The sequence below is a fragment of the Mya arenaria genome, chromosome 1 (genome assembly GCF_026914265.1).
Source record: "Mya arenaria isolate MELC-2E11 chromosome 1, ASM2691426v1".
Lineage (NCBI taxonomy): Eukaryota > Metazoa > Mollusca > Bivalvia > Myida > Myidae > Mya > Mya arenaria.
Window position 1 is genome coordinate 25,259,389 of NC_069122.1, and position 24,130 is coordinate 25,283,518.

A 24,130-nucleotide genomic window follows, 5' to 3' on the forward strand; every position below is an offset into this window, starting at 1 on the left:
CAGACTTTGTCATGGTAAATATCTGAATAGGTCCTTGTTAGAATGTTATGTTCAAGCGAACGCTGCTTAATAAAGACATATTTAACTATATGCTAAAGGCTTTTTTGAAGAAAGTGTAGAAAGATACGGTGTTAAATCATGATTGAATGCTTATTTGTGAAGTACCATTATTGAAATGGAAATTAAATGTAAACAAAACAAAAAGAATGTCACAAAATAACATTAATGTCTGCAGATTCCCAAAGAAGTTGATCCAGACCTATTCTGTGTTCCCAAATCTTGAAGAGATGTCTGATGTGGTTGTCCAGCCCTACAATTCCATCCTCACTCTCAAACGGCTTACACAGAACGCTGACTGTGTGGTTGTCCTGGATAATACAGCCTTGAATAGGATTGCAGCCGAGCGGCTGCATATAGATGCTCCGTCTTTTGAGCAGATTAATCAGTTGGTTAGCACAACTATTGATTTATTGATTTTGGCTAATAGAAAATTAATGAATTGAACTATTAAGGGCTGTGAAATGTCCATGGATCTCTTGGCAGTCTGAAATATTATGAAATCGATGTGAATTTAAAGATAATTTTTAAGGGGGAGGGGTCACAGATCAGACCGTAGTATGCTAATGACAGTAGAAATTGCTTAGGTACAAATATATATTTTGTTCTGCAAATGATATTAGCCTCTGCTTTTATTGGTGATGAAAATTGCTACAGAGTGGTTCCATGATTATACCCCAGACAAACAGTTTGCTGGGTTATATTTGAGTCACCCTGTGGTTGGTCAGTGGGTCTGTTCGTCTGTTAGTGTTTTACTTTTTCTTGTCCCGAGCATTACTTGAAAACTAAAAGATGGAATTTAATTAAAGTTAATATGATGGTAAAACTCAGAGATAATTCTAGTAAGCGATTTCCGCGATTTCTCGCATAAAAAATTGCTCAAATTGCATCCAAATCACATAAGTAAGAGATATTCTCACGCTTGATCGCAGTTTGTGTATTTTGTGCCTTTTCCCTTTTGTTGTTTTACAAAATAAAGCATCGTAGTCGCAGATGGCTTCTTGTTAACCAGGTTTTCACATAAAACCTGGTTATTAGAATGGCGAATGTCGGTGTTCGGGCGGGCGGCCGGGCGGCGTCAAACTCACCTATGAAACTGAATAACTTTAGTAAGGGTTGACATATCGTGACCAAACTTGGTCTATAGAAAGAGTATATGGGTACCTTTTATGGGATTGTGTTTGGGGTCCCTAGGGTCAAGGTCAAGGTCACTGCTACTAAAAATAGAAAAACGGTTAAAACTGAATAACTTTAGTTAGGGATGACATATCTTGACTAAACTTGGTCTATAGGAAGAGTTTATGGAGGCCTTTCATGGGAATGCGTTTGGGGTCCCTAGGGTCAAGGTCAAGGTCACTGTTACTAAAAATAGAAAAACGGTTGAAACTGAATAACTTTAGTTAGGGTTGACATATCTTGACCAAACTTGGTTTCAAGCGTTTTTGCGACCCGGAATAATTTTGTTTACGCGGGTTACCATAGCATTTTAAATGCATCTACAATATCGGAAGCGTCAAAATGTCTAATCAGAAAACGTTGTTTGCATTCCTTGAAAAAAGCCTTTTGACCAAAATAAAATACCAGGTTCAGATGAAAACAACAATGGAAAGCCCTTATCTCCCAAAAAAAGTCAATGCACCTTTCAGCAAAAAATGCTAAATCTGATTGTGACCATTTGTTTCTGGATAGCACTGAAAGGTGCCTTTTATGAAAATATGTAAGATTTCTTTTTGACAGTATACCAGTATAGTAAACGATAACCTGTCGAGAATGAAGTTAAGTTATGCATACTGTAAACCTTATATTGTGCGGGTTTGTTCTCAAAATGTCAACACCTACAAAAAAGAATAAAGTTCGCGTAAATGTGTGAAAAAAACAAGACCATTATCACATCAATTTGTAGTAATGGTATGTTTAACAGAACAAAAGGCAATGCGAGTTTTTCATACAACTGACAAAAAAATATTTTGACAGTGCCCAACTTTGCTTTCTTATATGCAAGTTTAATTATTGTTCAATTCAATTTATTATTAAAAATAATATTGAATAACTTTAATCGAAAAATATTTAATCGAAAAATATTTTTGTTAAAATTATAAACGTCTTACGATATACCGTATACCGATCTTCAACTGCCGTTTTAACCCGTATATAACCGATCAATATGACGCGAGTAACATCCCGTTCTACATAAATCTAAACTAAATTTTGGCTTGAAATTGACCTCAGAAAAAAAGTTCAAAAAAATTGTTACTGGGTATTATACGCAGGCATTTTTTTGCATCGGAATCTGAGGGGAAAAAGCGCGTCTAATACCCAGTCATTTACGGTCAGAATGTTCATGCTATTTGAACTGTTTACAAGTGTTTCCTTCTAGTCAAACAAGCGCATGCATGTGAACTCTACAGGCGGTAGGTAAAATATACCCTTCTAACGCAATACCACTTTCCCATCGAAATCTACAGCTATTTAAAGCTCTTTTAAAAAAAACTCAAAATGATATCAAATTGAAATTTGTTGAATTTTCTTTTAAAAACCTCAAAATTCTATCAACCATGCTTAAATACCATATTAATATGTCACTTTAAAGAAAATGGTGCAATAAACAACTTGTCAAATCACTTCACACTTCGGCCGAGATGGTTGCTAAGTGACCAGTATTGTATAAAAGACCACTATTCAGCAATCTTTGTTAATTGGCACCCTACAAATCAGCATTTTTGTAAATATCAAAGACATTTTAAAACTGTCAAAACATTAAAGAAAACAACATTTCTAAGGGTGTTATTAATTATCTACAATGTATAAAATTTTACATTTTGGCGGGACATACACAATTCTGCAGTCGTCTGCACTAACACTCCGACCTGTTTTTGCAGTCTGATTTGATTTTTTAGCAGCTTTTTTTAATATAAACTTGATTTTACAAGCCAGAGGTAATATGACTTCTGTTTCTCAATCAAAAACACTGACATTTGACAAGTCTCTTAACCATGACGTATTTTATGCGTAAATTCCGATATTCTAAAAAAGTAATAAATATCAAGTTTTTTTTTGGATTGTTTCCATTAGGGATGAGACGATACGGTCATCAGGCGATACGATACGTATCGATACAACTACATGCGGATATGATATTTTCGATACGATACAGATACGTAAACACAATTACAGAAACACACAAAAGAAACCAGAATTGTATTATTTTATATAATAAATTTGTAATAACCAATGTGTTAATTTTAATGATAACTATAGAAATATTTTCTAACATTATTGTAATGATTTTATAGAAAAAAAATATATTGACTAGTATGTTAAAAGTAAAATTAGATACATACTAATACATTCTTTGGGCTACTATGTGACTAGAACACCAATGACTAGAACACCAATGACTAGAACATATGAACTGTTTTAACTTATGAACAAAATAATACATCTCGCCAATATGAAATTTGAATGTCATTCACAAAGTTATTTGAACTTATTTCCTCCTTAATAAATCCTTCCTGGAGCCAATAATCAGAGTCACATATTACATTTTCATGGGTGAAAGTTGAAAATTTTCAAAATACTGAAAATCAAAGCTGGGGGCCAGGGGGCCGCAGTGCCCCCGGTGGGTCCAGGGCAACGCCCTGGCTAGGGGTCCAGGGGGCCGGAGGCCCCCGGAAGCTCCAGGAATAAAGCATTTTATAAACACCTTTCAAAGCCTTTCCTGACTTTAAATCAGTCAAATCTATGTTGTATATTTATGATATTTCTGGCAGCTTTTGTTAACATACATAAGACCCCTGACAAAAACATCCCTCAATACTTAAATTCTTGCTCATTAATCAATAATTCATTTAACTCTGTAACTCATTCAATAAACGTTAAAAAAAAAAAAGAAAAAAGAATAGAAATTAAGATTTATATTATATTTTTATCAAGTTAAACAGCACATTTAATAACTTGTACATACACATATATAAAATACATACAACAATATTGCTAAGAAAATATTTACAAAATATTACAAGTCTCTAAACTAAATGTTCACTGGTCTGCCTATATTTCTTTTCCACTGGGTGTCCCAACAGAATCACTAGTGGATATAAAATTTATACAAGATATTGTTAAAAGCATTTACAAAATATATCAGAGTCCCTAAACTGAATTTTTGATGGCCTGTCTATATTGATTTAATTCGTTTCCACTGGTGTCCACAACTAGAACCACTAGTGGCTTTCCTTTTTCTGTTGACTATTCTGTTTTTCAGTCTCACTAACTTGGCTATTCTACTGGCTTTCTCCAATTTCAGCATTTGAATAGAGCTGTTCAATTTCTCTGTCCTTTTCTTTTCCACTTCTTCCCTTTTTCTTTTCAGATAGTCTTGATAAGATGCATATGCATTTATGCAAGCTTTTATCATACTTCTACTAACTCTCATTTTAGTGCTTTTTTCAGCTCTTCTCTTTAGGGAAGTCTTCACAATGGCCACAGCTTCATAGTTGACCACTGTTAGCTGGGTCCTGTCTTTTTCTATGATATCATCCATGATATTAAATGTGGATTCAATCAAAGGTCCGCTAAAGATGGTCAGTAGAGCCATAACAAGCTTCTTCAGCATTGGGTAGCGGACCTCTGTGAAAGTTTTTATTTTGAACACTTTGGTCCAGAAGCCAGTATCAATTCTGTCCTCCTCATTGAACTCCGACCTCACATCCTTCACTTGTGGATCAACACAGTACTTGTCAATCTCTTCAGCTAGATGCCCATTCTGTTCGTCAGAAAACACATTTGGCAAGCAACTAGCTAATCGCTTTAAGGCACTAGAGGTTTGACTGTGGTTACCTAAGTCTGGGTCCAAGGCAGTCATCCAACGCAGTGTTTTGTTGTCAATTGGCATTTTTAGCATTTTTTTGGCAGCCATGACATACCCATGTCGGAGGTTAGCATACAGATTTTGAACCCAGTGCCTGCATGATTTGTCTATTCTTGCTTTGTTGAGTTCAGTATATGCATATTTCCCTACACCAATACCTCTGTCCGGTTTCTGGAGAGTTCTGTCAGTGACATCTAATTTCATCAACTTAGTGATACTGTCTGGAATTTTCTCAGGTTTCATAAACATTCCCAACAGTTCTGTGGCTACCTCTGTCATTCTAGTGTGAAGAGTGTGAATCAAGGGTTTTTCACTCTGGAACTGTTTCACAAACCCTTGAAACACATCCAGTAGACCCCTAAACAGATTGATCTTAACCAGTGTTTCCCTCCTATTATGGAAAAGACTGTCTAGGATCCGCTCCTTGCGCTCATTGCTCGTGACTGACTTGTGCTGCCTCTCCTGTGACAGCTGAAGAAGGATGATGGCTGCCTGTGCTTGGTCTGAGACATTGTGATCTTGAAAGATCTGGCTTATCAGCTGCCTAAAAACGTACATAAAGTCATTAAAGAAATTATAGATCAATAATATTTATAACCAGACCATGTAACCATCTTTTAAGTATATACTAGATAAAAATCGCTTTAAAACATCATTAAGTTTAAAAGTTGCTTGATCATGTGACATATCAGACATGTGTTATTTTAATCAATATATACATACATTCAGCAATAATACATTTTTATCCTTTTAAATATTTAAGGGAATTTATTAAATAAATAAGCCTTTTCTGTTATCTTTTTTTGTATTCTTATTAAGCATTTCTTAACTCTGTATAAAATTTTACAATAAGCTAACTACATATAGAGAGGTTAGTAATTACAAACTATAAAAGCGTATGTCAATTTGAACTAAAAGGCAGACTATAAATGAAGAAGAAGAGTATAAAAGCAGCAACCACAAATATATTTAAGGAGTCTAGTACTATATATATATATAATATGCACATATATGTTAAGGATACAACATACAACTTGTAGCTTTTCAAAACTATTCTTAGTATTTAAACACCATTTTAATAATTCATTATAAATGATCATCATTTTTGCGTAACTGTACAAATTTTCACACAAATATGTTTTCTTTTAATTCAAACAGTATTCAAAAGCCACAAGTTACAGTAGATAATCTCACCTTTACAATTGGCGAACTGTATACATGTAAAATATTCAATCATCTATTTAGTTACTATCAAAGCATGACAACTAAGTCTGACAGCTTCATGTAAACAAAAACAAACAATAAACAAGTGAAAAGTTTACATATGCCATGGATGATTGTATCCAGAGCAATGGAATTCACTAAAAACTTAAGGATGTATTAGCTTTTAACCACTTATGTTATTAACTTATATTTAAGGACAAATTTATGTTAAACAATCACCTGTATCCCTCCTTTTCTTCTTCTGACAGGAAGCCATAATAGTAGACAGTCAGCGAATCAACGCATTCCATTAGCCTTGATGCCACAGCGTTCATCTGCAGAAACCGACTTGAAATTGGTCTAATGAGGTGCTTTGGAGTTTGCACATTCATCAGGCTCTGTACCTCACTGAATATCTCTTGTACTTTTGGAGACTCTTCAATGTCATAATACAAGTCAGATGAAAACATTGGTACACCCTGGTCAACACAGTTGAGTAGGGTTTTCGCGACATTGTTTACCATGTGCACAGTGTCACCACTGACATCAAGCAGGTTGGGATTTTTCTGTCTGATAAGTGTTTCAACACCTCCTCGTACTCCCCTCATTGTTGAACAATTATCCATTAAAACACTTACTACCTGAGTCCATTCAATAGCATATTCAGCCAATATACTTTCAAGGGATTTCAAGATATTGGCTGCAGTCGCAAAGTTCTGCTTCCTGGATCCCAGATGAGCAATTTCAATTTTCCCTGTCTCTTCGTCAAAGTATTGAATGAGCACATTCAATATCTTGTCATTATTGTTGTTTGTGGCCTCATCACAATTTAATGACAACACCTGGCCTTTCAATTTATCTTTTAGTTCTTCCTTCAAACTTTTTGCAACGCCATGTGTGTTTATGTAAGTAGCACTAGTCTTAGAAATGGTGGTCTTGTCTAGTGCTTGTTTGTCTTGACTCAACCGTTTTGCAAACTCTAACAGCTCTGGTGCCAATGTGAATGGCAGGCAATGTTCACTCAGGAAAGATGCTGTAATGGCGCGTTGCTTGGCGACCCTGTCTAGCATAGACTCAGACTGCTTACTGGCTTGTGAAGACCCAGGCAGGACCTAAAAATATATAAGATAAATCTCACCTTGCTGTGTCACCATCAAATATGACTTTATGTCTTAACCTAATTTACCTCAAACATTATCAATAAAAATATTTTTTTTCATTTTTGTACAGGTCTCAAATTCTTTAGATAGGGAACTCCTAATGGTCACCAAATAAGAAAAATAAATAAATGAGTGTCATGATGATTATAAGTACTAGTGTCATTGTAACACATTTTGTATTTACTACACTACTGATTAAAAATAAAACATACTGAAAGTGAAAATACAACTAATAAAAATGATATTAATATATATAGTAAACACTATTTTACCGTATTGGTTTTCACTACCCTATGGTTTTTCTGATGGTTTGCATCTTCGCAATGAAGTTTGAGTGCTTTCTTTCCGTTTGATTTGTAGTTGATTGTTTTCCCACACAGACTGCAAAAAGCCACACCACATACTTCTATCTTTTGGAGCCAATCGGACCATTTCACACCCTTCGAATCGACTTCTGACAGCCATTGCCACCTCCATTTGTTTTTCGCAGGCTGTTCAAGCTCTTTAGTATTATACCCTGGGGGTAGAAACTTCATTGTTCAATTTTGACAGCAGTATTTCGATTAATTTTTTTGTTTACTTTTGCTTCCAATTTGCGGTATGTCGTAAAAGTCGTAAAGGGTACTGACCGTAAGTCCTCGGCGAAAACTGGCCTTTTCCGCCATCAAAGTTTTTGTTAGCGCGGAAACTGCCGAGGTCACTCGGAGAAAATTGGAATTACAATGCTTTTTCACGAAAAGAAACGACTGTTTTCGGAAACATTCGGCTGATATCGCCGACAGAAAGTTACTGCTTATGTCAACGCTATTTATAGAACGAAATTGGAAAACCAGTAATTTAACTTGGTTTTGTCTTCGATTTTGAGTGGATCGCGATGTTGATGGTGGATGATGGGGTACCCCCCCCCCCCCCCCCCCCCCCCCCGAAAAACTCACCGGATTTACACGTTTTGGAAAAATGACCCCTGAGAAGACCGAAAATACGGAATTCCGTATTAATACGGAAAACTTTCACCCATGCATTTTAAAAACAAAAGAGTTTCGACCAAGTCTGGTGCTAAGCGGCTTCTTGCTGCTGTAACTATGTCCCCAGCAACACTGAAGACTCTCTCACTGGGAACTGATGTGGCTGAGGCCAGACTATTTTGTGAATTTAATTTTGCATATTCCTTCTTGTGGTGACGCTTAAAGTGAAACCACATGTTTTTGGTTCCTTTGCTGTTTTTTACGAGTTTGTTGCACAACCTACATACTGCATTCTCACGCTCGACTACCCTCTTACCATCTCTTAGATACACTGGGTTCCCAAAGAAATCCCAGATGCGGGATGAGGTACTTTTCGGCTTGCTCAATTCTACAAAATCTCCTTCGTCCGCCATACTGATGATTATGCCGAGCGCTTCCCTAACAACGCATACTATTGGCTACTCCTAACCAATCAACCAATGAGACGGCGTATTACAAAAGGATAAAATTTACACCTAATAATACAAATTGCACCTATTAAGGAACGGTATAAAACAGTTTCGTCACGGAAATTCGACCAAGTCGTATCGATACGACGGGCTTGTGTATCGATACGTATCGGCAACAGCATATATCGATACAGTATCGATATTCACTGTATCGTCTCATCCCTAGTTTCCATCATTGATTTTGACTGAAAATTCAAGGAATTAGAAATTCTACCGCTTTTGAACCCAAACTACCGCTTTTGAGACCTAAATCTACCTCTCTGTCATTGCCAAAAGTTCACATGTCTGCAAGTGTATATATTATATCTATATATTGTAAATTTGTAAATATATTGATATTCATGAAACAAGTTACTGTTATGCATTGTTTAATCACTTCATTATCCATGTATTATAAAAAAAATCTCACTGAAATTAAAAATCTCTCACCAATTTTGGACAAATGGGAGAAAGTGAAATGTACAAGAACCATAACTCTATTTCAGCTTATTACAGAGCTATTGCCCTTTGTTACTATTTCTTGTCTGAAGCATAACTTAAAAACTATTGGATGGAATTAAATTTAACTTCATACACTGGTAAATCAAAATAAGAGGAAGTGCCATGTATAAGAACCATCACACTTTTTTAGCTATTAAAGCACTGAGTTATTGCCATTTTTTACTTTTTCTTTTCCGGAGCATGACTTAAAGACTACTGGTAGAATTTAATTAAACTTAAGGTATTAGCCGCATAATACACACTTTTATAAAAACTTTAACCGACAATATAGTTATAATCACTGTACAATATGGGACTTTAATCCAAATTTTGAAGATTTTTTACCGTGAATTAAAAAAGTTATTTATGTTTCATTACACCCACCCCCAAACTAAAAGGGCTACAAAGAGCGACAAGTAAATATTTTGTCTATATTTGATTTATTTTTGCATTATCATAGATTATGCAATAAACACAACGGTTTCTGGTAAAATGAACTTCTGTTAACAGAAAACTTAAGTTCAAATGAACACATTATTGATACACTTGGAAAAAAATCATTTTGATTGATCTTGTGAGTCTTCGGAAAAGAGCAGTTTTTCGATGTTTGAAAATATGTAGCAGTTTTATAAAATTCATAAAAAATAGTTAAATATATGGCAAGCTGCTGAAATCATTTTAAATATTTTCTATGATGTCTAATGAACAATTTAAAAGACAATTTATGATAGTTTACCGTTCAATTGAAGAAAATATACATAATGTCATGTAACCATACATTTTTATAGCTAATAAAATGCTTAAAAATCAACTTTTTTCTTGTAAAAATTTAAAAAAAGCTTAATTGGACTTATTCATAAAATGTACTGTTTCAAACAAATTAATTCTACTTATGATTCTAACTCAGAATACAGAGTTCAAAGGAATGAGTGTCTTTTTAAACTAAAATATGTGAAGAAACAAGAATACTAAGCAGGCGGAAATGCCCCTCCAAAATGTCAGAGGGAAAGTTTTCAACTAATGTTATTTTAATTTCATAACATGTAAACCCTCTCTGTGGGTATTTTGATGTATATCTGTTTTATTTTGTCATTGGTATTCTAACAATTAGATTTGTTCACAATAATTCTTCACTCTCCAACATTTGAAGTTTGAAGTACTTGAAGTGTGTGCACAGATGATAACTACTCAATGCTGATTTGGTTTTCAAGCCCCTTCAGGTACTTTACCCATCCAGAATGATTAGTGCTGTAAAGGAAAAAGGTTGCACTTAAAAGCCTTTCTAACTAATTATTATAGATAAATATACTGATATACATATACAAAATAAAATATAAACAGTTTACTATTTCTCGACATTATTTAAAAAAACAAAAAACAAGCTGATACATACATGTATATATAAAGACAATTATTAAATGTATCAATACAATTCATCATCATCATCATCATCATCATCATCATCACAACCACCACTAGCACTTTATCACCACCACCACCACCACCCTTTGAATATTGAATACAGTGTGTTTATAAAAACAATCAAAGCGCTGAAAGCGCTGCAAGACTGTCCGTGATGTAACTGACGCAAGCAAACACTACCGCAAAGTTCTTACAAATGAAACGTGATCGAATGATTTTATACAAATGATGAACACTCTTTAAGGAAGATGAAGATGGATAAATGTGATTATAATAAGCACAAATATATTGGCCCTACTTAACCCTTTCCCTCATGTCAAATCAGCCATATTAGGCCTGCCACTGCATGGCTTATCAGTACATTGATAACCAGTAGCCAATAGATAATAAGCCCCTATAATTACCCCTACTGCATAGGAGATTATTGGAGAATATTGAAAAATTGCCCCCTATGCATTTCTAACTTATTTTTCTAGTATTTCTTTTGGTTTAATCAATTATAGTTCGATATAAAGTTTGTAGGTAAATGAATTTCCAATCCAGTGGTATAATTTTTATTTTGTTGTCTAAATTATTTGGTTGAATATTTATAGAAAAACACAACTCTTGTGAAAAATTGAAGATGTTTCAATTGATTTCATATTATACTATATTTCCATTGACACCTTTGCATAACAACTTTAATATTTTGTAGTATTTCTTTTGATTAAAATATTGTTAGAAATTCAAATAATGAATATAGTATTTGTAGTGTATTAAATTTCGAATCTAGTGATCATAGTTTAATCTAAAAAGGTTTTGACAAGAAACAAATATTCAAATCACAGAAATCATGCATTGTTAAAAAATAAACACAATTTAATTGGGCAAACAACAAATGTTATTTCAGATTAATTGTTCTCATAAATAAAATTGGCATGTCCGTTGTTTTGAAATGAATTGAATAAAATAATTGTAAATATCAAAATAAAAGGCTGGGTCTGCTACTGGCAGTTTTAAAAACTTTGGGAACGTACTAGATATTGCCCTCAACAAGCCGAACAACTCGAATTTTTAATAGTCAGAATCGCTATTTAAATTAGATTTAGTGATTCCGTAATAATATTATAATTAAAATCTGTCAACACAAGCCAATAAATCAAGGTCTGAAATGCATGGACAATTACGACAACATTCTTGTGTATTTATCGAGATCGAGAGAACACGTGTTTTAACAGCTGTCAAACTGGGTCATATCACATATAATTTTATTATTATCTGTGTATTCACAACAAAATACTAACTTTGATTAACAGACGTAATGGGACAGTTTTATTACCGGATTAACATTCCATTTTTGGAAACAGAAGTGACAAATGACATGTGTTTATTCAAGCCAGACTCTTGTTTACTACATCGTAAATCAGCCATTTTGACACATTTCTAAACCATGACAGGTGACGTCATTAGCGCGTGATCAATACGATATATTTATATGATATTAATTATTGGTAGTTTTAAATAGCTAGTGAAGTGTATGGGGATTTTCCATTAAAAAAAACGAGACAAGCACGCATCAAGCATGCGCTGTGAACTTTTAAGGCGTGTTTGACCTCTGTCTCTTTTAGTCGCGATTTTCCGAAAATCTTGAATAGTAACATCATCTTTTTTCATTATTTATATAATTAACGATGTTTATATTACACAAAAATGCATTTGTTGCGAAAAAATAAGCAACAGATATGTTAATAAGTGACCGTAAATAAGCATGGCACATTTTGGAACAATCATGCGGGAATCGATAGAGGGACATTTTGGAACAATCATGCGGTAATCGATAAAGGGACAATTTGGAACAATCATGCGGGAATAGATAAAGGGGCAATTTGGCACAATCATGCATCAAAGGGTTAATCATGTATCCAATGGCTTACAAGGTTCTTAATTCAAGTTTCCTAAGTTTTAACCGCTTTAAATTAGTTAAATGCATATTCCTTATGTTAAAATTGCTTCAATTTATGACGTCGCTTTTAACAGTTTCAGTAAGCAATTACATTCCTTCATTTCATTAGGGTCTGTTGAAGCCAATGTCTTTAAAATGCTAATACAATACAAACTATACCCAAGATTCAAGGGACAAAATAAGAATATAACTTTAAAATGATGCTCTTTCAAGCCTAAAAATGCCTCCCAGAATTTCTATCAACAGAGTCCACATATCTACAAAAATAATTTTGTGCTTGAGTTACTTTCTTTGATATAAAAGTGAAAACAAATCTGCATGGTGCTGTGGCATCATACCATGAAAAAAAACAATATTTTTAAAATATGTTTCTAGTTTGTTTTTATTATAAAAGTGTTAATAAATCTGCATGGTGCTGAAGAAAAAAAACTAATGTCTTAAATTTTAAACCTGCAGCATTAATAAGCGCCATGCTGTCAAGAATGTCTGGACAATTGAATGAAATATGCATGGACCGAAATGACAGCTGGTTTTTCATTGACAAAAGATGCCTTAGAGGCAGTTTTAAGATTATGCTATTCAAAGTATGAGGGTAGTTGGTAAAGTTTTCAATCATATTCAGATGATGGCTGATATTTGCTGATAAACATGTATCCTCGTAGCAGCAGGGAATAAGTAAATGACATAGTTTTAATGACCAATATTGGAGTTGTGAACTTGACCTCCAAATTCAAAGGGGTCATCTGCTGGTCACCCCAAACCTAAATTTCAAGTTTGAAGGCCATGGGTGCAGACTTTGTCGAGTTGTCACACAGGCAAGCTTTTTGCGTTCAATGTCTCTGTGACAAATAAATAGGCTCACCTACTGGTCAGGCCAAACCCCAAAGTCAAGTTGTTGAAGGGCCATGGGTGCAGGCTTTGTCCAGTCATTATTAGTACAACCTTTAAGCATTCAAGGTCACTGTGACCTTGTCTTTTGACCCAATGATCCCTTAAATCAATAGGATCATCTAATAGTCAGGCTAAGCCTCCATGTTGAGTTTCAGGGCCATAGGTGCAGGTATTGTCAACTTATCAGTCAGACATTCTTTGACACCTTCCTGTTCAAGGTCACTGTGACCTTTGACCATATTACCCCTAAAATCAAAAGGCGTCATCTACTGGTTAAACCAAACTTTCATGTCAAGTTTGACAATAGGTCTAGGAATTGTAGAGTTATCAACCAGGAAAAGCTTTGGTCTACTGTCAGACAGACGGACGTAGCAGCCAACATGTGCAAAGCAATATACTACTCCTCTTCTTTGAAGGGGGCATAATAAATTGAAACTTATTAAATATTTTTGTTTATTATGTTAATTAACTTACACTACATACAACAAGTTCCATTTTGATATTTTCGAATGCTCATTTATACATGTACATGGATTTTGATCTGACTATGAACATGAAACTACATAATGATGTTCCCTCCTATCAATTCTAAATTTAAATAACCATGAGGAAAAAAAACATGTTTTCACTGCACCATGAATAAATATGTCAAACAAAATAAATGTCAAGTTATTCAAGATTAATTTAACACTGTTCTTTTGATGATTTCCGTGCATTCCTGACTGCAGGTTTTTCCCATTTTTCCACACAGTTATTTCATATTGGCCTTACAAGGTCAGATTTTGAGTTGGGTGCAAGTTTCACTGCAACAACTGCAAAAAAAGTTATATTATATTCTAACTGAACTCTGCATCAATATTCAATTATAATTTATTGGATTTAGGAAATGTCTTTGTTCATATAGGGTTCATATAAATTAATGCATTTTTTTTTCAATTTAATCCATTATCATGCTGGACTCTTTGACATTGATGGTTAAAACAAAGAAGGCATATGGTTTGTGTACGGATTAAACATTATTAATTATAAATATGTTCTTTAATAAATAGACAAGTGGCAACAATTTCCCCAGTGAAAAAGTTTACATTTGCATATCTGCAGATTAATCAATTGCATTTCTTTTGCTTTGATCATTTAAGTCAAATGAGTTAGACATGATAACGCATTAAAATAAGAAATATATTTTGGGGTATCAAATTATAGTGTCTGCCTTCAATCTAGAAATATATTTCTTCTCAACATATGCTAAATTATAAAAAAAATATATAAACCAAGATTTTGATTATGACATACCTGCATAGTTAGTGGTCTTCATAACTGCTCAGAAATGCTCCCTATGACAAACTAAGTGCTGGTGTATGGCTGGGGAATAGTGCTGCTCCAACCAATAGCGCAATTCTTCCTACAGGTGGACCAGCTCCTCAATATGGTTTCTGTCATGGCAATGATAACAGTATGTAACTTGCCCTTTTCTATTTTCCAGAGAATGAATCCTCCAATCTAAATTACAAATTTAAGAACAAATTTATACATATGCAAGTGTAATGTTGTTAAAAACAAACCATTTAGGCGCAACAAAACTATAAGATTTTAGGTGAGAATTGAGCCAAATCAAAACATTTAGTCATTTAAAGCTGCACTCTGACAGATTTACTGTTTTTACAACTTTTGTATTTTTTGTCTTAGAATGATCTATTTTTTGCGTAAATATCTGCAAACCAGTGATATAAGACTACTGACAAAATATTACATTGCAGACTTCCATATTTCAGGTTGAAAACAAAGGTTTTATGGCTTAAAGTGTTACTAACGATTTAAGAAAAATGCATAAAACATTTTGAACTTAAATATAAACATTTTCTGACTAATTTATTGTCAGCAATCTTATATGAATGGTTAACATGCATTTTCACATAAATTGGCCCATTCCAAGACAAAAAATAAATAAAGTAGTCAAAACATTCAATCTGTAAGAGTGCTGCACTCTCAGTCACAGATTGAATGTTTTGACAACTTCTTTTACTTTTTGGCTTGGAATAAGCTAATGAAAAGCAGTATGAAAACTGATGATATAAAACTGCTGACAAAAGATATGATCATGGTTTTTTTTATATTTACATTTGTGACTAATTGTTTTATGGTTAAAAGCATTACTAACGCTTTACTAATAATGAGATTTTTGGCATAGAACACAATCTTTTGATCGTATTAAAATAAGAAATCAGCGTTCCAATATTTTCACTTGTCTTTTTTGACTGAATTAATATAAGAAAGCAGCAATCTACTTTTTCCAGTTGTCTTTTATGACCAGTATTCAGAAATTCAAATAAAATAATTCATTACAAGATCAAGAAATAAAAAAAGAGTTAGTAAAACAGTCAATCTGTGAGAGTGCAGCTTAATATTTTAAAGTGATATGCATTATCAGCCAAGTGCAGACCTATTCACATCCTGGCTACACAACCAGTACATTCATCAGCTTTACTGATTCGAACCAGGCACATTTATATTGGTAGACTAGCATTTTACCAATCTGTGCTGGCCAGTAAAGTTCTCATTTAAAAATTAGAATTCAAAATGTATATACCTTAGTTCATTTTTTGCCAACTCTGTTTCAACTGAACTTCCTAAATGAATGAGAAGTTTAAAAAAATAATTACAATATCTCAGCAAATACCTGCATTTATGTGTTTCTTGTGCAATCTGTCAGCTTTGGTAGGCTCATGTTTCACTTTGTCCATCTCAATACTAATAATCTTCTAGTCTGATGTATTGCCATCCGATTTTTAAGTCAGGTCAGGCAGCCATTTCAGCTTTGTTCCATTTGATTATATCAGATGATGTTAACAATACTAAACTTGTATCCAGGCACTTCTCAATCTGAAAGTTTACAAAAGAACATGGCCTGTAATATTTAATAAAAAAATTATAATCGTCAACCCCTGGATGATGGGTTCTAAAGTAAACCTGTGAGAAAAGATGCTACTGGTATGGTGCTTGAACCCAGGACCATGTGAACACTTGCATGGAGATCTGTCAAACTGAGCTAACCGGGTAACTGATTTTTAGGCAGTTCCCAGCTTGGCTCTACAATTGACAGGTGCATTATACATTATAAAGAAAATAAATCAAACACTTGAAGCACTAGTCCAAATAATAGTAACTTGACTGATCTTTTTACAAATTTTGAAATGGCATATCCTTTACATACATTTTTTGTTGTACCAAAAGTGGGTAGCTATTCCGATTGGGATTCCGGTCAGATAATTATCTAAAATATGAGTTATGTACACAAAAATGCGACGAATTATTGAGTTTGATGAGTGTTTTCCTTCATTTCATACTGTCAAAACATAATGATATAAGTTGTTATACATGAAGAGCACCTGCAAGGCTGCGGTACATAGATTTAAAACAATCGGAGCCTTTTGGCCATGGTCAAGTTGTTAAAATTATATATACAAAAGGTGACTGGTCTATCTCGAAGTTAACCTGAGATGGTCCAGTTGCTATGCTAGGTAAAATGGTTGTGTTTAAATGCATTAAATGCATTAAATGCTTGTTTTGTGAAAAAAATATTTGCACTTACATGGTTATAACTAAAATACGAATATAAACCTTTAATATCTATTTCAAACATATAATACTTATCTAACTACGATTTCAATATCTTTCAAAACCCCCCCCCCCCCCCTGTTTTGCACAAACCCGATTAGACGTAAGGGATTGTAAGAATCCCATATAACACGTCTATTTTTTTAGACTATTGAAGCACATATGTTCTTTTTTGATGGTTGAGACGTTTCAGGTTAAACAACAATTATAAATGCAAAATAATTTTAGTGAATAATCAACTCTGAATTGAAAGTAACATGAAGATGTTGTAATGAAGGATTTGCCGTATTTATATAATGTAAATATATATATATATTTTATTTTTTTTTAATCGTAAAAAGAGTCCGTCAATGTACAAATATTTAGACTAAGAGATGTGGATCAGCTAGATGTACCTTCTAGTCCAAATAATTGTACGTTGACAGATTTTTTTAACGATTTTTGACACAACAAATCCTTCACGTACAAATTGTTTTGTACGACAAGTGGGTAGTTATTCCGATCGGGATTCCGGGGTTAAAGCATATTGCGTCTATAACATTTCATAAAAACAAGAAATATTACCAGATAATGTTATTTTATATAAATTCCGTAACCAAAAAGTAATATCCAGCGAATAATTATGAGTTTGATGGTTTTTTCTTCATTTCATTCTGTCAAAACATAACAATATATACATGAAGGGCACCTGCAAGGCTGCAGTTCACAATTTTACAACAATCGGAACATTTCGGCCATCAATTGTAACAACTCGCCATCTTCTGTAAGCTTCGAGATAGTCAATTCCTGTTGGATACTGGCCTAGGTGTTCCCATTGTTCGGCCATGGCCGAGTTGTTACGATTGTATTATCTCGAAGCTTGTCGGAGGTGGCCGAGTTATTACGATTGGGTCAAGTTGTTCCGCTTGGCATAATTGTTGTCTGTGTCAGTCAACTTTCCTTTCAATGGAAAGGTAAAAACTGTGTTTTAATGCATTAAATGCTTTTTTTTTGCAAAATAGCTTTGCACTTCCATGGTAAAATATGAATATAAACCTTAATTATCTATTTCAACCATAAAATACTTCATTTAATACAATTTCAATATTTTCCAAATACTCCCGCTTTTTGCACAAACCCGTTTAGACGTTAGGGATTGGAAGAATCCCGTATAACACGTCTATTATTTCAGACTAATGTACATGTACCTTCGTGTCCGAAATCGATCACTTCCTGGCAGCTCATTTCTGGATTGTCTCCATCTAAATTTAACATTTTTAGACGCATACATTGATGCCATTTTTTTTTTATTGATGTTGAAGCAATAACACTAAATACAGGTCGGTTATTTTGTAGAGGAACGTGTTCGAAGTAACATTCAATTTCATTTCCGCATAATCGCCGCCATAGTGTGTATGACTTTAAAAACTACACCCTATAGTACAGAATAACAATAGGCATAACGTTGAAACACTGTGATAGTTATAATCCAAATAACTTACTCAAACAAATACAATAGTTGGATTGCTGCTGAAAATAAATCATTTGAAACATAAAAGCTATTTAACAAAATATTACATGATATGAACTCTTTAACCGCGTATGATTTATTTCTTAATAGCTTTCATTCATAAAATATGTTCTTTGCCGGGGTTTGCCGGGTCAGTCTTGAATGCCGGGATATGTGTGACGTCACACGGGGTGCAAACATGTGGTGTAGCTTACTATTGGTTGTAGGGTAAAATGACTTCGTATGTAAATGCTATACTTTCATTATTTTTCATTACTTTGTTCAATAAAACTCACCAAATTGCAAGTACAACTATACTAAGAGTAACACGCAATGTTTGTCATAAAAAAGGGCAATAACGCGTTAAATACACATAAGCAAGTACTTGACGCCCCGCATTCACGTAAGTAGTTCTGTTGCTGCGCAGGTGGTGTGTATTAATATATTCATGTTTAATATGTCGTGGCAGGCGACTAGTCGCGTTTCTGAAATACCGCTCTCTAAAGACTGTCGTCTTGCAGCCGACAGTTTAAAAACCAAGTCAAATATGATTTATATGAAATACTCACATCATCTCTATCAGATGCGACTGCTTTGTGGATAAACATGGCTGTAAAATCCGCTCTCAAGGATCCGACATAGTATTTAGTGCAGGCTGGAATTCTTCATAACCCAGTGTTGTTGACTTAGTAATATTCAGTCATTTTTCCTGCCTCAAAGAAATTAGACGTCTGATTATCATCCAGCGGAAACTACCACCTTAAGATACAAATGCACAAGTATTATTCAAATTCTGCGCTCATATCAGATTTAGCCAAGAGTAAGGGGTGGTAGGCACAAATGTGTAGTTTTTTGTGCATATGATAAATAATGATTCACGACAGTCTGGTGTTTTAACGAGACGAACACCAAGCAAATGAATGTTGCTAGTGTTCAAGCAGTCGTGGCTTCAAGCCCCAAACAACGTACAACATTTTCTCACAGGTTAATTTTGAAAATATGCATTTTGTAAACAATAAATGGGTATCTAAATGTATTATGGTATGTTAAAATTCGGCACGTACCAAAACACATCATTTTTAAACACAATTTTAAGTCCAATATTTTTCTAAGATAAAACAATCAAATTAAAGATTGCATACTCATATCATTAACATAAATAATGTACATAAGTACATATAAAAATATGTAACATGTACATAAGTACATGTAAAGATATCAACATGCTGTCTTAACATATAGCTAATTAAAATGATTTAAGAAATTCCAAAGATAAATTTAAAAACAAAAGTTTTTGAACACATCAACGTACAAAACTGCTCAAGGATACTTACATTCATAGCCCTTTGATACGAATATCTGAATATCCCAGTTCCATGCTGTTTGTTGACAGTTCGTTTTTTCGACAGAAAATCTTCTCTTACGAGAATAATTCACTTATAATCCATGTTTTACTGTAATGACTTAAATTGTTAGATGTATCGTAATCAACTGTCAGCGTGCACTTATTTATGTTTATTTATTTTAAACGTATATTCATGAGAAAAATATCAACGACATTCCAAATACTGCGATGTAGAAATTCCATTATTGACCTATGAATAGCGGGGAAATACCTTCTGTTTCTAAAAATAGTAACATACAGTACAGGCCGAATAAGCCCGATGTTAGTCGCGATCTGTTACGGCGAGTGGCGATATATGTCGATGTTTCCCGAGTTGTATTACATGGCTAATACCTTAAATGATGTTTAAGCACAATGAAATGAAGTGCAATGTGCAAGAACCATAACTCTATTTCAACTAGTTACCGTTATATAGTTATTATAAAAAAGATATTTATTATTTCCCCTTGTTACTTTGACTTGTCCAGAGCATAACTTGAAAACTACTTGATTGAATTTAATAAGAGTTCATAAGATGGTAAAGCACAGAAAGAGGAAGTACAGTGTACAAGAACATCATGAGGTAGATCAGCAAATAATTAAACACTTGAAGTAAATGCCACTGTATTATAATTATCATTACAATCATTTGCTACGGGTTATTGTGTGTCACTGTAAAGGATTAATGGTGAAATAAGTACACTTCCAGTACTAAGGACCTTTATTGACCTTCAAAAAAATGAACATTCAGGGGCTTTGCCCACTGGTCACCCACCAAGGTCCTACAAAGGCCCCTCCACCCCTCCACCTAACTTGGCCCCCTCATCTTCCGGCGTCATTTTACTCATTTTTTTATAAACAAATCTGTTTTCAGCCCTGATCAAACTGTGCAAAATTGTACCTGTTGAAATGTGGCTTACCCTTGATTGTAAAATTGATTCATTTAATTACTGACCAAGTTTTATTATACCCCCGACAAACAAAGTTTGAAGGGTGTATATTGGAGTCACCCTGTGGTCGGTCGGTCGGTCGGTCGGTCCGTTGCAATTTACCTTGTCCGGAGCATAACTTAAAAACTACTGGATGGAATTGGATTAAACTCCATACAATGATAGAGCATAATGAGAGGAAGTGCAGTGAACAATAACCATAACTCTATTCTTTCTTATTACTGAGTTATTGCCCTTTGTTACTTTTTTTGTCCGGAGTATAACTTGAAAAGTACTGGATGGAATTCATTGGAACTTCATACAATGGTAAAGCACAATGAGAGGAAGTGCAGTGTTTAAGAACCATAACTACACTTTAGCTAATTACTGAGTTATTGCCCTTTATTTGTTTTTTTTGCTGTCAGATATTTTTCCAGACTTGCAAACTACTAGATGGAATTTATTAAAACTTGATACAATGATAAAGCACAATGAGAGGAAGTGCAGTGCACAAGAACCCATAACAAGTTACTGCCCTTTGTTACTTTTTCTTGTCCGGAGCATAACTTGAAAACTATTGGATGGAATTTAATAAAACTTCATACAGTGATAGATCATAATGAGATAAAGTGCAGTGTACAGGAACCGCAATTCTATTTTAGCGAATTACAGAGTTATTGCCCTTTGTTACTTTTTTGTCTGGAGCATAACTTGAAAACTACTGGATAGAATGTAATAAAACTTTATACAATGGTACAGCACAATGAGAAGGAGTTCAGTGTACATGAATCATTACACTATTTTAGCAAATTACAGAGTTATTGCCTTTTTCTGTGTTTTTTTTGTCAAACTTTTGTCTGGACAGTAACTTGAAAATTACTAGATGGAATTTCATAAAACCTCATACAATGATAAATCATAATGAGAGGCGGCGTTCGGGGGTATTAATCACCTTAAGTGATAGCTCTAGTATAAGAACGTTCTGTTAATATATAAAATTTTGTAAAAAGATTGTTTGGATAAACGAATGTTAAACAATCTATAAAATGAATATAAAGAAATGTCTCTGTTTTGGCATGTCAAATAATGTAAACAAAGAAGATTATAATGGAGTCTTTACATTACATTCCAGGTGTCCACAGTGATGGCAACCTCAACAACCACCCTGCGTTACCCTGGTTACATGAACAACGATCTGATTGGTCTGATAGCTTCCCTTATCCCCACCCCCAGGCTACACTTCCTTATGACCGGCTACACACCACTTACAACTGACTCTCAGGTATTGTTACATGAAAAACTGTTCAAAGATATTGCAGTGCCTGGTTCATGTGATTTAAAATATAGGAAGTGCATTAAAATGATATTGGAAGAGTGAGGCTGTCAGATTTAGTAAGTTCTGATGTATGGAAATTAATAAAAAAAAAGTTACCAAAGTTAATAGCAAAACTTAACTGTTTGAAAATATAACACTTTGATTAAAACTAAAATAACATGACTGTGTACTGTTAGGTACTGTCTAAAAGATTTCTTGTAATTTGATGATTTCTGTTTTTACTTTTCAGCTTTAAGGTGTTACATTTGAAAAGGAGTATCACTGAGTCAAGCATATACTTCCTGTAATGTGTTTGCCTATTTCAAATTCTAATATTATGTATTAACTGTTCCACTATCATTTCTCCACAGGTTGCGAGTGTACGCAAGACAACTGTCCTAGACGTGATGCGGAGACTCCTGCAGCCAAAGAATATGATGGTGTCTACACCAGTGGCCCGACATACAAACCACTGTTACATCTCCATCCTCAACATCATACAGGGAGAGGTGGATCCCACACAGGTCAGTTCTATTGATCGATTGGAGTTCTTTTACTGTATGCCTGACGCAAAAACCACTCCATCACTCTGATAAGCTATTATACAGGCCACAAAGGTTGCCTCATGAAATAATTTTGATTGTGAATTTGTATTTGTAATACGATTCTGATGACCTATTCGTAGATTGTTTCACCTGAATTATGTTGCGGGATTATCAACATAATTATACCCCACCACTTTGTGGTGGACTGGCTATATATATAAGAATCACTGATGGACCTAGGCTATCAGGTCATCGGACAAATCTACTTTTCTCCATAAATTTGTTGAGGTATTGACTTTAAACTTCATACACATATTGACTATGTTGAGGAGAAGTGCTGTGCAAGGGAAACATGATTTTGTGTATTTTTAGAGTTATGATCCCTTTGATTTTTGTTATACTTATTTTCTTTTTTACTTCTCTCCATAACTTTATGTTTTTGAGATTTTGACTTCAACTTTACAAAAGAAAGTATTTTGTGTGTTTTTTAATTCTTATTATATTTTTTTATATTTTTAGCTCACCAGAGCACGAAGTGCTCAAGGTGAGCTATTGTGATCGGTCCTTGTCTGGCGTCCATCCGTCCGTCCGTCAACAATTGCTTAAAAAACTTCTCTGAAACTACCTGGCCAAATTCAATGAAACTTCACAGGAAGCTTCCTTGGGTGACCATCTACAAAAATACAACAAGGGGTCACGATTGATCAACAACAACAACAACAGCAACAACAACAAAATGGCCAACTTCCTGTTTTGCTTTAAAAAAACATCTCTGAAACTACCGATACGAATTCAATGAAACTTTACAGGAAGCTTCCTTGTGTGACCCTCTACAAAAATACAACAAGGGGTCACGATTGATCAACAATAAAAATAGCAACAACAACAAAATGGCCAGCTTCCTATTTTGCTTTAAAAAAACATCTCCTCTAAAACTACCAGTCCCAATTCAATTAAACTTGACAGAAAGCTTCCTTGGGTGACCCTCTACCAAAATACAACAAGGGGTCTTGATTGATCAACAACAACAACAACAACAAAATCTGATAGTTATGTAAAGTTTACTCTTGAAGCAAGGGCAGCAAGTCTTGCTATATGGTCTCCCTTTTTGTTGGAGATTCCACTACTTTCTATTTTTAGTAACAAGGGAATAGATTTTAAATTTTATTAAGCTTTCAACATAGTCACTGCTAAGGTAATTATTGTTCTTTTTTTAGGTTCATAGATTCAAATATTTATTATACACTTTATTCTTCAGAAGAGGTTTTATTTTTACTTAATAATAAATTTAATAATCAGACTTTTCCATTGAACTTCATGTAGATTATTGTAAACTTCATGTACATTATTCTAAGCT

At 34.1% G+C, this 24,130-nt stretch overlaps 2 protein-coding genes and 1 long non-coding RNA gene across 3 annotated transcripts in view; 1 reads left to right on the forward strand and 2 right to left on the reverse strand.

The window, feature by feature from the left end:
• LOC128240407 (tubulin gamma-1 chain) overlaps nucleotides 1-24,130 on the forward strand; it is a 59,561-nt gene that overhangs the window by 27,952 nt on the left and 7,479 nt on the right. The window contains exons 7-9 of the mRNA XM_052957049.1: nucleotides 236-449; nucleotides 22,046-22,195; nucleotides 22,600-22,752. Coding sequence (XP_052813009.1) covers nucleotides 236-449; nucleotides 22,046-22,195; nucleotides 22,600-22,752 — 517 coding nt within the window. The remainder of the gene's footprint in view (nucleotides 1-235; nucleotides 450-22,045; nucleotides 22,196-22,599; nucleotides 22,753-24,130) is intronic.
• LOC128240418 (uncharacterized) lies at nucleotides 4,034-8,070 on the reverse strand. Its single transcript, XM_052957060.1, has 3 exons — nucleotides 7,560-8,070; nucleotides 6,658-7,239; nucleotides 4,034-5,468 (listed from the first exon to the last, which is right to left on the reverse strand). Exons 2-3 carry the CDS (start codon nucleotides 6,672-6,674, stop codon nucleotides 4,232-4,234), a joined length of 1,254 nt encoding a protein of 417 aa, XP_052813020.1. The 5' UTR covers nucleotides 6,675-7,239; nucleotides 7,560-8,070; the 3' UTR covers nucleotides 4,034-4,231.
• On the reverse strand, nucleotides 14,003-18,271 carry LOC128240464 (uncharacterized). The gene is made up of 3 exons (XR_008262175.1): nucleotides 18,229-18,271; nucleotides 14,790-14,929; nucleotides 14,003-14,308 (listed from the first exon to the last, which is right to left on the reverse strand). It is a non-coding gene; the product is annotated as an uncharacterized LOC128240464 (long non-coding RNA).